We start from the raw sequence: 14,169 nt of genomic DNA on the forward strand, positions 1-14,169 counted from the left end.
TCGGACTAAACTATAAATTGGATCGTTTTACCGACCCCCTCCCCCCCGACTCAGAAGATATAGTTGCTGAACAGTTCGAAGACAACTTGAGTCTCATTTCAAATAGGTATCCCACTCATACTATTATAGTCGCTGGTGACTTTAATCTACCCTCAATATGCTGGAAAAATGATATGTTTAAAGCCGGCGACAGGCATAGCACGTCATCCAAAATTTTACTGAATGCTTTCTCAGAAAATTATTTTGAACAATTAGTTCATGAGCCCACTTAAAACGTAAATGGTTGCAAAAGCATACTTGACCTCTTAGCAACAAATAATCTTGGACAAATAGAGAGTATTGTGATGAATACAGGGATTAGTGACCACAAGGCAGTAGCTGCTAGGCTGAATACCGTAACTTCTACTAGCGTCAAAAAGAAATGCAAAGTATATCTATTTTTAAAAAAAACTGATAAAAATGCTCTTATCACCATTTTAAGAGACAATCTGCACTCCTTCCGATCTGAACATGTAAGTGTAGAAAAGTTGTGGAATGATTACATAGAGATAATATCAACAGCAATTGAGAGATATATACCTCATAAATTAATAAGTGGTGGTACTGACCCCCCATGGTACACAAAATGGATCAGATCTCTGTTGCAGAAGCAGCAAAAACAGCATGCCAAATTTGAAAGAAGCAAAATCCCCAAGACTGGCAAAGTTTTGCAGAAGTTTGAAATATGGCATGTACTTCAATGTGAGATGCTTTCAGTAATTTCCACAATGAAACTCTGTCTCAAAATCTGGCAGAAAACCCAAAGAGATTCTGGTCATACGTAAAGCACACCAATGGCAAGACGCAATCAATACCTTCACTGCGCGATAACAATGGTGAAGTCACTGATGACAGTGCCACTAAAGCAGAGTTATTAAACATGGTTTTCTGAAACTCCTTCACCAAAGAAGACAAAGTAAATATTCCTGAAATCCAATCAAGAACTACTGCCAAGATCAGAAACATAGAAGTAGATATCATTGGTGTCACAAAGCAGCTTAAATCAGTTAATAAAGGCAAGGCTTCTGGTCCAGATTGTATACCAGTCAGGTTTCTCTCAGAGAGTGCTGATACAATAGCTCCATATTTAGCAATTACACACAAAAGCTTGCCCACTGAAATATCCGAACCTAAAGACTGGAAAATTACTCAAGTCACACACCAGTACCCAAAAAGGGAAGTAGGAGTAATTCGTTGAATTACAGGCCCATATCACTAACGTTGATTTGCAGTAGGATTTTGGAACATATACTGTATTTGAACATTATGAAGTACCTCGAAGAAAATGATTTATTGACACATAGTCAGCACGGGTTCAGAAAATATCGTTCTTACGAAACACAACTAGCTCTTTATACTCGTGGAGTAATGAGTGTTATTGACAGTGGATGTCAAATTGATTCCATATTTTTAGATTTCATTACGGCTTTCGACACCGTTCCTCACAAGCGTTTTCTAACCAAACTCCTTGCCTATGGAATATCACCTCAGTTGTGTGACTAGATTTGTGATTTCCTGTCAGAAAACTCACAGTTCTTAGTAATAGACAGAAAGCCATCAAATAAAACAGAAGTAATATCAGGCGTTCTCCAAGGAATTGTTATAGACCCTCTATAGTTCCTGATCTATATTAACGACATAGGAGAAGACCTCAGTAGCCGTCTTGGATTGTTGGCAAATGATGCTGTTATTTACCATCTTGTAAAGTCATCAGATGCCCAAAATTAATTGCAAAATGATTTAGATAAGATATCTGCATGCTGCAAAAAGTGCCAGTTGCTCCTGAATAAAGTAAAGTTTGAAGTTATTCACATGAGTACTAAAAGAAATTCGCTGAATTTTGTTTACGCGATAAGTAACACTAATCGTAAGGCTGTAAGTTCAACTAAATACTTGGGGGTTACAGTTACAAATACCCTAAATTGAAATGGTCACGTAGATAATGTTGTGAGTAGAGCAAACCAAAGACTGTGATTCATTGGCAGAACATTTAGAAGGTGCAACAGATCTACTAAAGAGACTGCTTATACCGTGCTTGTCTGCCCTGTTCTGGAGTATTGCAGTGTGGTGTGGGATCCACATCAGATGGGACTGATGGATGATATCAAAAAAGTACAAAGAAGGGTAGCTCATTTTGTATTATCACAAAGTAGGGGAGATAGTGCCACAGACATGATGTGTGAAGTGGAGTGGCAATCATTAAAACAAAGGTGTTTTTCATTGTGAGGTGATCTTCTTATGAAATTTCAATCACCAGTTTTCTCCTCCGATTGTGAAAACATTCTGATGGCACCCACCTACATAGGAAGAAATGATCATCACGATAAAATAAGAGAAATCAGGGCTCGCACAGAAAAATTTAAGTGCTTGTTTTTCCTGCGCGTTGTTCGAGAGTGGAACGGTAGAGAGACAGCTTGAAGGTGGTTCATTGAACCCTCTGCCAGTCACTTTATTGTGAATAGCAGAGTAATCACATAGATGTAGATGTAGGAGAATCAGTTATTAAAAGTGTATGGATAGCTGACACCATAGGTAAATCAGAAAAATTGCTAAAATATGACTAGATAGATAAGAAAATCTCCTCACCAAGCAGTGGCAGGAGAAAATACATGTAAAGGTTAAAGAAATATGCAAGCTTTTGGAGCCAGTGGGCTGCTCCTTCTTTGAGAAGGATTGAAGGTGAAGGAAGAGGGATGAAGGAGAACGACTGGAAAGGTTTAGGAAATGGGAGGGACTACTCTGTCTCATCCTGTATTCCAGAATGAGATTTTCACTCTGCAGCGGAGTGTGTGCTGATATGAAACTTCCTGGCAGATTAAAACTGTGTGCAGAAGTAAAGCTTTGAGGATGGGGCGTGAGTTGTGCTTGGGTAGCTCAGTTCGTAGAGCACTTGCCCGCGAAAGGCAAAGGTCCTGAGTTCGAGTCTCGGTTCACCACACAGTTTTAATCTGCCAGGAAGTTTCATCCTGTATTGTTGCACACAGAAGGGGGGAAATATAAGAAAGATTATGATTATTTACAATACAAAATAAATTTGAATTATTATTTACTTATTAAACTCAAAGAAACATTTTCTATCATTTAGGATGTAATGCAAACCATTGTTTTCTCCTTATTTAAACTTACTTTCTGAATGACAGTTCTTGTCATGCCACTTGTCCTTTTGTGTCTGTCATTTGCCAGACAGAGTGATAAATTTTTACTCTCAGATTTCCGTACATCTGTATTGGGAACTGGAACAATCTACAGCATGACATGAGTTTTATTATATCTGTATTCTCTCATCCACAGGATGGCGGAACAGCATTACATGAAGCAGCATTACATGGTCGTACAACGTGTGTACGTCGACTCATTGCGTGCCCTGACATTTCACTTGATATTCCAGACTGTAATGGCCGAACACCTCTTCATGTGGCTTTGGCCACTGTTCGTGAGGACTGTGCGTTACTGCTCTTGCATGCTGGAGCTGACGTTGATATGTGTGATATGGTAAGACATCTGCTACTAAGGTAATATTTTTTTAATTGCATGTAACTTTGAGCAGGTATTACATAAATTATAATGAAACAGTAAGCCATTTTGTGAAAATGTCATTACTGTAACACTTTATTACCAAAGATAGATGAAGAGTATGTCGATTGATTAAAATTGCAGTGGATAAACAGTATAATTGGCTTAAGCTGACTTTAATGAAAGTGCTTCTTTTATGTAACAAATCTCTTTATAACATAATTTTAGTACTGGTCTTTATTACTATTCCTAAATGAATCAAATATATTTTAAATCGAATGGTGCTGTGGTTGTTTTTATGTACAATGGCATCAAACTTAAGAGTCCTTTTAGCCCAAAATGGTGTGGATTTTCCAACTTCCTTACCTATAAAAAAATAATAAATCATCATCAGATACATCAGACCATTAAAGGAATTGATTTTCTTATAGTCATATACTCTTCATTGTTGATTCTTCAGTGGAACGTGATTGATTACTTACTCTTTTGTGCTTCAGCCCATGTAGAGCCTGAAATATGCTCACGATTTTTATTTACTTGAATTTGGGATATTTTGTGATAGTACCTTTTCCGTGAAATGTTTACAAGATGATATTTGTCTTGGTTTCAGTCGTCTAGTGGAAGTATGATTCCACGATGCAGTTTCGTCGGCTGCAGAAATGACCTGGTTCAATGTGTTTGCCTCATTTTTGGTGCTTCAAATACCATTTCTTCGAATGTGGTTTCTTCTTAAAGTTTATATAAAAAAAGTAGTAAGATAATTCATTTTTTCATGTTCACTAGCAAATATTTATAACGGCAACCTGCACATTGTTCTACCGTCAACACACACCAAGAGTTCACTACCGAATGACTACAGTCAAAGACGACTCCAGCATCAAAGACATTTTGCACAATACACGACCTTCCACTAGTAATCAGTCTCTTTGATATTCTTCGTCACATCTACTAATAGTAATCAATATGCTGTCACTCTCAAAAATATAAGTTAATTAACATAAAATAATGTAAATTACAATAAAAAAATTCTGACAAAAATATAACAAAACATTTACAATTTGGTATCGACAAATCCGGTAGAAAATAACACATCTCCCAGATCCATTACAACTGCTCCCCAGGGCTTTTGTTATTATGAACATATACAACAAAATCCCGACCACACTCAGTAATGGATCTGTATTACACAATTAGTACATTAATGATGCAGTCTGATAACCTCTTCTAAATTTGGACTCTTTGAATCTGTGGACTTGTTACTGGATGTTGTTGCAATGATCCTTCCCCACCAATCTCATACTCTACTAAAACTTTTGTGTTCTCATCCAAATTTTTAATTTCCCTTTTTATCTCATTAAAATCAATTAAATTTCTTTCCCTATCTGCCAGTAACTCATTTTTTACAGTATTAATTTCATCGCTCAGTTTAGCATCAATTTCATTTGCTTTTGCTTCCACAGATTCAATTTTTTCCTCAACACTGCCAACTCTGTTCGAAAGATCACCCACTTGGGTATTGACTGCTTGTATTTGCAACAAATTGTTATAAATTTTTTCATGCCAGTAAGTCTTATTGTCGTCTACTGATTGTTTAATTTCTTTCATGAAATTTACAAGAAAACTTTTTAAATCAAATTGATTGGTTCTTTCTGTTTCATTTGACCTGTCCTGATTTTCGAAGTCTATTAAATTACTATTTTCTACTTTAGGCACAATACTCTTGAAAATCTCATATAAGTCATTGTGAAAAAAAAAAAAAAATTTATACACAACAATACAAAACAAGATAAAAATATTGTTTTAACAAAATATGAGGGTTTCGTGACTTATCTGGAACACTCTTCTACTGTTGCAAATCCACGTTTTTCATCCATTTGATTGTTGACCAAAATTCTTGAACTTACTTCCTCTGTCGAAAATTGTATTTCTTGCCGAAACATTTCTTCTCCAAAACTTTTACTTTCCGATGAACACAAATACTGTAACACACATTCTGAAAAACTGGTATGAACACACAAAAATTTTCTTCTTCATAGCACTGTTGAAGATCACGTGAACACAATATCCCGGCTACAGTCCCCAGTTGAAATATGCTCACTATTTTTATTTACTTAAATTTGGCATATTTCGTGATAGTACCTTTTCTGTGAAATGTTTACAAGATGATATTTGTCTTGGCTTCAGTCGTCTAGTGGAAGTATGTTTCCACGATGCAGTTTTGTCGGCTGCAGAAATATCCTGGTTCAATGCATTTGCCTCATTTTTGGTGCTTCAGATACCATTTCTTCGAATGTGGTTTCTTCTTAAAGTTTATATAAAAAAAGTAGTAAGATAATTCATTTTTTCCTGTTCACTAGCAAATATTTATAACGGTAACCTGCACATTGTTCTACCGTCAACACACACCAAGAGTTCACTGCTGAATGACTACAGTCAAAGACGACTCCAGCATCAAAGACATTTTACACAACACACAACCTTCCACTAGTAATCAGTCTCTTTGATATTCTTCGTCACATCTACTAATAGTAATCAATATGTTGTCACTCTCAAAAATATAAGTAAATTAACATAAAATAAGGCAAATTACAATTAAAAAAATTCTGAAAAAAATGTAAGAAAACATTTACAATTTGGTATCGACAACTCCGGTAGAAAATAACACATCTCCCAGATCCATTACAAGCCTTAGCCTCTCCGACAGTCACAGCCCAGTCTTAATGATCTGCTTGCCATGTCTTTCTCAGATCATTCTGCACATCATGCAGCCATAGTTTCCATGGTCTTCCTTTGCACCTTCCTTCTGCCACCTGTATTTCCTCTGTAGACCTTCATGACAGATTTCTCCTCTGAAATTCAATCTACATGGCCGAACCATCTTAATCTGTTGCTCTTGATTTCCAAAACTAGGTCATTATAACCATATAGTTCTTCTAATTCTTTGTTGTTGCATATTGTCCATTGCCCTGCCTCACCCATTGCTTCAAAAATCATTCTTGTTGCTTTCCTCTCCAATTTGTCAGGAACTTCTCTTCTGCCACAGTTGTCCACATTTCGAGCCATTCATTACCATCAGCCATATAAGTGATTGATATATAGTCACCTCCGATTTTCTGCTCAGGCTATGTGACTGAATAATCTTAGTTGGGGCCCAGTAAGCTTGATTCCTATGGCAATCCTTGCTTTCATTTCTTCACACATGCTGTTATCATCACTTAGCAGCACTCCAAAATTCTGGAAATTCTCACATCTCTCAAAGTTGACTCCATTCAACTGGCATTTGTCTCTAACAGCAGTGTTACTTCTGGGAGCGAAAAGATATTGAGCTTTAATGTTGTTTACTCGGAGTCCCAAGATGTCTGCCCCCTTTTCCGATTGCAAAATCCTTCTTCTGGCTCTTTAAGGCTTCAATACAGCTTAGAAACATCATTGGTGTATGCTAGGTTTTCGTTCATTTCATGCCAGTGTGTGTCATTTGTTCCAATCTGATTAGTTTACATGGAAATTCCATGTCTATTTGGGTCTGATACAGACCTTTCCTTTTGATGCTGTCATGAGCCTGTGTAAAATCCACAAAGAGCTGATACACATCCACATTATATCCATAGCACTTTTTCATTATTAGCTTTACAATGAAGATACGGTCAGTTGTTGATTACCCTGTAGAAAACTACCATCTTTTCAGCAAGTGGAGCGATCCCATAGCAGTGACTTTGGCTAAGACTTTGTATATAACGAGTAAAGTGATGCAGTGGTAATTTTCACATATTGCTTTGTCCCTCTTCTTATGAAACAGGCAAATGATGGCCACGTTCTGCTAGTTCAGCTCATAACTCATTAAAAACAGTTTAAATTGTTTCCTTGGCATGATGGCATCCCAGTTAGGATTTAGATCTTGTGATGGTGGGAGACTACATAAGAATCCTAATGTTTGTGGAATGTTCTTCAAATTGTGCTGACACATCGTAATAACATCAGAGTGTTACAATTCTTGTTGGAGCTGCAAATCACCTGTGGTTCTTTTGTATGCAAGCAAACAGCAAACAGGTGCACATAGTCAGACTGTAGCTTGCTGTATCATTTACCATCGAGAGCTGATGTCAGGTGTATCATACACCATTCCTCTCATCTCATGCAGAAGTCCTCTGTATAAGAACATGTATTACTGTTGCCTGAGGAATGTTCTGTTGACAGGCTGGATTCACTGTCTCAGTGACAAGTGTTTCTCCTGCCAATGGTGTGCATCAACTTCTACTGGAACTCATTAGTTCAGATGACCTTTTCCAGTGTTCAAGCAGCTAATGGCAATGTTCCTGCATCCATACCTATTTCTGCGACATGCACTGAGCATTGTGAGAAGAGGTACATGTGGTGTAGTGGCTTCAGCACCCATTAGTGAGAATGTGATTCTGGATGGTGTGGCTGCTCACTTGTTATTACTGTTAAGTATTGAATTTGGGGGAGGGTAGGGGTTTCACTGAATTGTGGCATGTTTATCTGCTGTTAGTCTGTAATAGTTGATGATAATGTCTATCACCAGCAATTGACTGTGTCTACAGCGGTTTCCCCAGAACAGAGATGTTTACACTACATGTGTAATGCCAATGGCATCTGAAAAACCCAGTGGCTGTCCAGCAATAAGGATAGAGTTCTTCATGTGTCCGGCACTCATAATGTGATCATAACCAAATGTACTGATATTGTTGGTCTTTCCCATCCTGCAGTTGACTGTCCCAATGCTGACCAGTGCAAGATATGACATCCCAGTCACATAACATACCAACCTACTCTGTTGCCATCTTCACAGTAGCACAAACTGTCAAACACAGCAGCTGTCTTGCATACAGTTCATCATGACTGTATACTTTATCTGACAGTCATCATATTCTAGTTCCTGTACTTCTAATACTACATTGAAACAGTATTCCTGTTTAGTAGTTGGTGCTGAAGGACTCATACTGAACAGCAGTTGTGTGCAACATAAAATGTAATCGGAGGGAAAATTTTTAGGTAAAGTATTCACTGCAATAGGGATAACTTGATTAGTCCTGTTGTATTTAAAATATGTTTATTTTCATGCCAATATGATAACCTAACAATGAAAATTCCAGGTAGGAATATCAACCATGTAGGAAAAGATAGATTGCTACTTGTGGTAAAGAATATATGTTAAAAACAAAGATGATGAGACTTACCAAACAAAAGCGCTGGCAGGTCGATAGACACACAAACATACACACAAAATTCAAGCTTTCGCAACAAACAGTTGCTTCATCAGGAAAGAGGGAAGGAGAGGGAAAGGCGAAAGGATGTGGGTTTTAAGGGAGAGGGTAAGGAGTCATTCCAATCCCGGGAGCGGAAAGACTTACCTTAGGGGGAAAAAAGGACAGGTATACACACACACACACACACACACACACACACACACACACACACACACATATCCATCCGCACATACACAGACACAAGCAGACATTTGTAAAGGCAAAGAGTTTGGGCAGAGATGTCAGTCGAGGCGGAAGTAAAGAGGCAAAGATGTTGTTGAAAGACAGGTGAGGTATGAGCGGTGGCAACTTGAAATTAGCGGAGGTTGAGGCCTGGCAGATAACGAGAAGAGAGGATATACTAAAGGGCAAGTTCCCATCTCCGGAGTTCTGACAGGTTGGTGTTAGTGGGAAGTATCCAGATAACACCGGACGGTGTAACACTGTGCCAAGATGTGCTGGCCGTGCACCAAGGCATGTTTAGCTACAGGGTGATCCTCATTACCAACAAACTGTCTGCCTGTGTCCATTCATGCGAATGGATAGTTTGTTGCTGGTCATTCCCACATAGAAAGCTTCACAGTGTAGGCAGGTCAGTTGGTAAATCACGTGGGTGCTTTCACACGTGGCTCTGCCTTTGATCGTGTACACCTTCCAGGTTACAGGACTGGAGTAGGTGGTGGTGGGAGGGTGCATGGGACAGGTTTTACACTGGGGGCAGTTACAAGGGTAGGAGCCAGAGGGTAGGGAAGGTGGTTTGGGAATTTCATAGGGATGAACTAAGAAGTTACAAAGGTTAGGTGGATGGTGGAAAGACACTCTTGGTGCAGTGGGGAGGATTTCATTAAGGATGGATCTCATTTCAGGGCAGGGACACCAAAGACATCAAAGACACCAACCACTTTCTCGAACGTCTGGAATCCTTACCCAGTCTGTTACCCCCGGAAACCATCCTTGTAACCATTGATGCCACTTCCTTATACACAAATATTCCACACGTCCAGGGCCTCGCTGCGATGGAGCACTTCCTTTCACGCCAATCACCCGCCACCCTACCTAAAACCTCTTTCCTCATTACCTTAGCCAGCTTCATCCTGACCCACAACTTCTTCACTTTTGAAGGCCAGACATACCAACAATTAAAGGGAACCGCCACGGGTACCAGTATGGCCCCCTCGTACGCCAATCTATTCATGGGTTGCTTAGAGGAAGCCTTCTTGTTTACACAGGCCTGCCAACCCAAAGTTTGGTACAGATTTATTGATGACATCTTCATGATCTGGACTCACAGTGAAGAAGAACTCCAGCATTTCCTCTCCAACCTCAACTCCTTTGGTTCCATCAGATTCACCTTGTCCTACTCCAAATCCCATGCCACTTTCCTTGACGTTGACCTCCATCTGTCCAATGGCCAGCTTCACACGTCCGTCCACATCAAACCCACCAACAAGCAACAGTACCTCCATTATGACAGCTGCCACCCATTCCACATCAAATGGTCCCTTCCCTACAGCCTAGGTCTTCGTGACAAACGAATCTGCTCCAGTCCGGAATCCCTGAACCATTACATCAACAACCTGAAAACAGCTTTCTCATCCCACAACTACCCTCCCGACCTGGTACAGAAGCAAATAACCAGAGCCACTTCCTCATCCCCTCAAACCCAGAACATCCCCAGAAGAACCACAAAAGTGCCCCACTTGTGACAGGATACTTTCCGGGACTGGATCAGACTCTGAATGTGGCTCTCCAGCAGGGATACGACTTCCTCAAATCCTGCACTGAAATGAAATCCATCCCTCATGAAATCCTCCCCACTCCACCAAGAGTGTCTTTCCGCCGTCCACCTAACCTTCGTAACCTCTTAGTTCATCCCTATGAAATCCCCAAACCACCTTCTCTACCCTCTGGCTCCTACCCTTGTAACCACCCCCAGTGTAAAACCTGTCCCATGCACCCTCCCACCACCACCTACTCCAGTTTTATAACCCGGAAGGTGTACACGTTACCAACTGACCTGCCTACACTGTGAAGCTTTCTATGTGGGAATGACCAACAACAAACTGTCCATTTGCATGAATGGACACAGGCAGACAGTGTTTGTTGGTAATGAGGATCATCCTGTGGCTAAACATGCCTTGGTACATGGCCAGCACATCTTGGCACAGTGTTACACCGTCCGGGTTATCTGGATACTTCCCACTAACACCAACCTGTCAGAACTCCGGAGATGGGAACTTGCCCTTCAGTATATCCTCTCTTCTCGTTATCCGCCAGGCCTCAACCTCCACTAATTTCAAGTTGCCGCCGCTCATACCTCACCTGTCTTTCAACAACATCTTTGCCTCTTTACTTCCGCCTCGACTGACATCTCTGCCCAAACTCTTTGCCTTTACAAATGTCTGCTTGTGCGGATGGAGATATGTGTGTGTGTGTGTGTGTGAGTGTATACCTGTCCTTTTTTCCCCCTAAGGTAAGTCTTTCCGCTCCTGGGATTGGAATGACTCCTTACCCTCTCCCTTAAATCCCACATCCTTTCGTCTTTCCCTCTCCTTCCCTCTTTCCTGATGAAGCAACTGTTTGTTGCGAAAGCTTGAATTTTGTGTGTATGTTTGTGTGTCTATCGACCTACCAGCACTTTTGTTTGGTAAGTCTCATCATCGTTGTTTTTAGATATATTTTTCCCACGTGGAATGTTTCCCTCTATTATAAGGATATATGCTAAGTTGCAGACAGGCACAATTAAGACACTTACCTATCCTTTGACTCACAGCCTTCTTCAGCAAAAGAGAAACACACACCATTCATACACACATGCTAGCACATCTCACATACACACATTTGAGTGAGGTGGTGTAGTGGTTAGCACACAGGACTCGCATTCAGAAGTACAAGGTTCAAACACACATCCAGCCATCCTGATTTAGGTTTTCCATGATTTCCCTAAATCACTTCACGCAAATGCTGGGATGGTTCCTTTGAAAGGGCACAGCTGATTTCCTTCCCCATCCTTCCCTAATCAGAGCTTGCGCTCCATCTCTAATGACCTCGTCGTCGATGGGACGTTAAACACTAATCTCCTCCTCCACACACAACTGCCAACTCCGGCAGCTCTGGCCACAGTGCCAGAAGGCACAAGCTGCTGTAATTAGCAGTTGCGTATGCATGAGGTGTGCTGGCTTGTGTGTATGAGTGGTGTGTGTTACTCTTTTACTGATGAAGGCTGTGGCTGAAAGCTTTATGCAGATGTCTTTTAATTGTGCCTCCCAGCAACTTAATGTGTATAGGAAGAAGCAATCTATCTTTTTGAACATTGTCAGTAGGATAATCTTTATGGCCGAAGAGTTACTTTCTGTAACATTGTAAATATTTGTAAACTGGGTCAGTAAAAGAATTTCAATGTTCACTAATTGTAAAGGATGCTGTATGAGGAATGTACAGCATTTTATGAGATGATTTTAGTAGGGCAAAGGAAACCTAATATCAGCATGTGTTCTGTGCATTTGTTGAACCATAACTGTTTGAATGTAAAGTAACTGAACTGTTGTCTGTTTCTCTCTGAGCTGAAAGAGATCTGCTTCAAAACAAAATCTTTTTGTTTTACATCAGCAGATTTTATTACCATTACATTGGTAGTGATGTATGGCCTTGGAAGCATGTTAACACTAGTGTTTCACTATTGAAATGTATTTTACAGAGATCAGTGATGTGGATTGTGACTGGGAATGCTATAGTGAACTACTGGAATAGTTTAATGACATAATGGGTAATATTTGATACACCTACATAAGAACATAATATATATCCATGGTAGCTGTTTACAGATTCATGTAGTTCCACATGTACTATGGAATAGCACCACTCTGTAACACACATATTATTCACTACAAGTGACAAATTCCCTTAGTATATGCTCAAAAGTCACTGAATGATTGTGTTCACATATGATGAAATCTGTGATAGCAAAAATAATGATAAATGACAAAAACAGGTGACTATTGTATGAATTCTTGGTTTCCTGGTTTACAGATGTGGACACAATATAAATTCAAAGAATCTCAAATACGAATGAACTGACCAGAATCATGGTACATTAACTATGAAATAGTGAAAAATAGAATCAGGGTGAAAGTAGACACATACTTGTATTAAGTGTTTTATTTATTAAGAGCAATATTATCTTCTCCAAGAATATTGCAAATCACCCTAGAGAAATCTTGCATAAACATGTACTGTTGTTCAGTAATTTCTGACCTTTGGTATAGGGACTGCAGAAATTGATAATTACCCTTATAATTACATTCGAAACACTGTGTTTATAGGAGGGTGATGCACCTATTCATCTCGCTTCACGGACTGGCCTGCTGACTGCTGCTCAAACTTTGTGTGCTTTTGGTTGTACGGTTGACATTGCAGATGCAGATGGCCTGTATCCTATTCATTTAGCTGCACGCTATGGCCATGGAGAAGTCGTTAGGTAAGAGCATATTTTAGTACGAGAATTATTAAGAATTTAAAATTCATTGTAATAATGAAGGTTATGATAATGTAGTGGTGGCAGTGCTGGTGCTGGTGCAGGTGCTGCTGGTGATGGTGGTGGTGGTGATGATGATGATGATGATGATGATGATGATAATGATGGTGATTGGGATTGGAATAACTTCTAATTACAGAAATGATTATGAGCTAAGGATTTTAGCAGATTATTATTTTGCTGATCGTGCAGTTTTTAGAGTGATTTGTTCTTTGTTTGACGTATATCTATGTCTTGATTCATACTTGGCAGGCCTCCTTAAGGTGTGTGGCTGAAATAGTTTTGCTAGGACTATCATTTCCTCCTTTTCCTGTTCCATTCAGTCCCGGCGGAGGTTCGAGTCCTCCCTCGGGCATGGGTGTGTTTGTCCTTAGGATAATTTAGGTTAAGTAGTGTGTAAGCTTAGGGATTGATGACCTTAGCAGTTAAGTCCCATAAGATTTCACACACATTTTGAACATTATTATTATTATTATTATTATTATTTTTTCCATTCACAAATGGGAAGATGGAAGAACAACTGTCGATTTATATCCGTATGAGCTTTAATTTCTGTGTTTTTCTCATCATGGTAATTTTGTGAGGCATTTGTGGGAGGAAGTAGTATGTTGCCCAACTCTTCTTGACGTGTATAGCAATAATGGAAATTCCTGATGGAGCAATATGTATAATAAGGGAAAGGCAGCCACTCATCTATAGTGGATTGATGCTTGGAACACAGAAACACACAATAGAAAATGGAATTCACACTAGCTCTTTTTCTAGCAAATGTGCACACATTCACATGCACAACCACACAGATATTCAAACGTATACTCC

The 14,169-nt window shown here is 39.6% G+C and overlaps 1 protein-coding gene across 1 annotated transcript in view; it reads left to right on the top strand.

Annotated features, from left to right (window-relative positions):
* The window catches only part of LOC124606309 (death-associated protein kinase dapk-1-like), a 305,618-nt gene that overhangs the window by 131,658 nt on the left and 159,791 nt on the right, over positions 1 to 14,169 (top strand). The window contains exons 11-12 of the mRNA XM_047138290.1: positions 3,331 to 3,531; positions 13,139 to 13,293. Of these exons, the coding sequence (XP_046994246.1) occupies positions 3,331 to 3,531; positions 13,139 to 13,293 (356 nt within the window). The remainder of the gene's footprint in view (positions 1 to 3,330; positions 3,532 to 13,138; positions 13,294 to 14,169) is intronic.

This window comes from Schistocerca americana, chromosome 3 (assembly GCF_021461395.2).
Source record: "Schistocerca americana isolate TAMUIC-IGC-003095 chromosome 3, iqSchAmer2.1, whole genome shotgun sequence".
NCBI classification, from domain to species: Eukaryota; Metazoa; Arthropoda; class Insecta; order Orthoptera; family Acrididae; genus Schistocerca; species Schistocerca americana.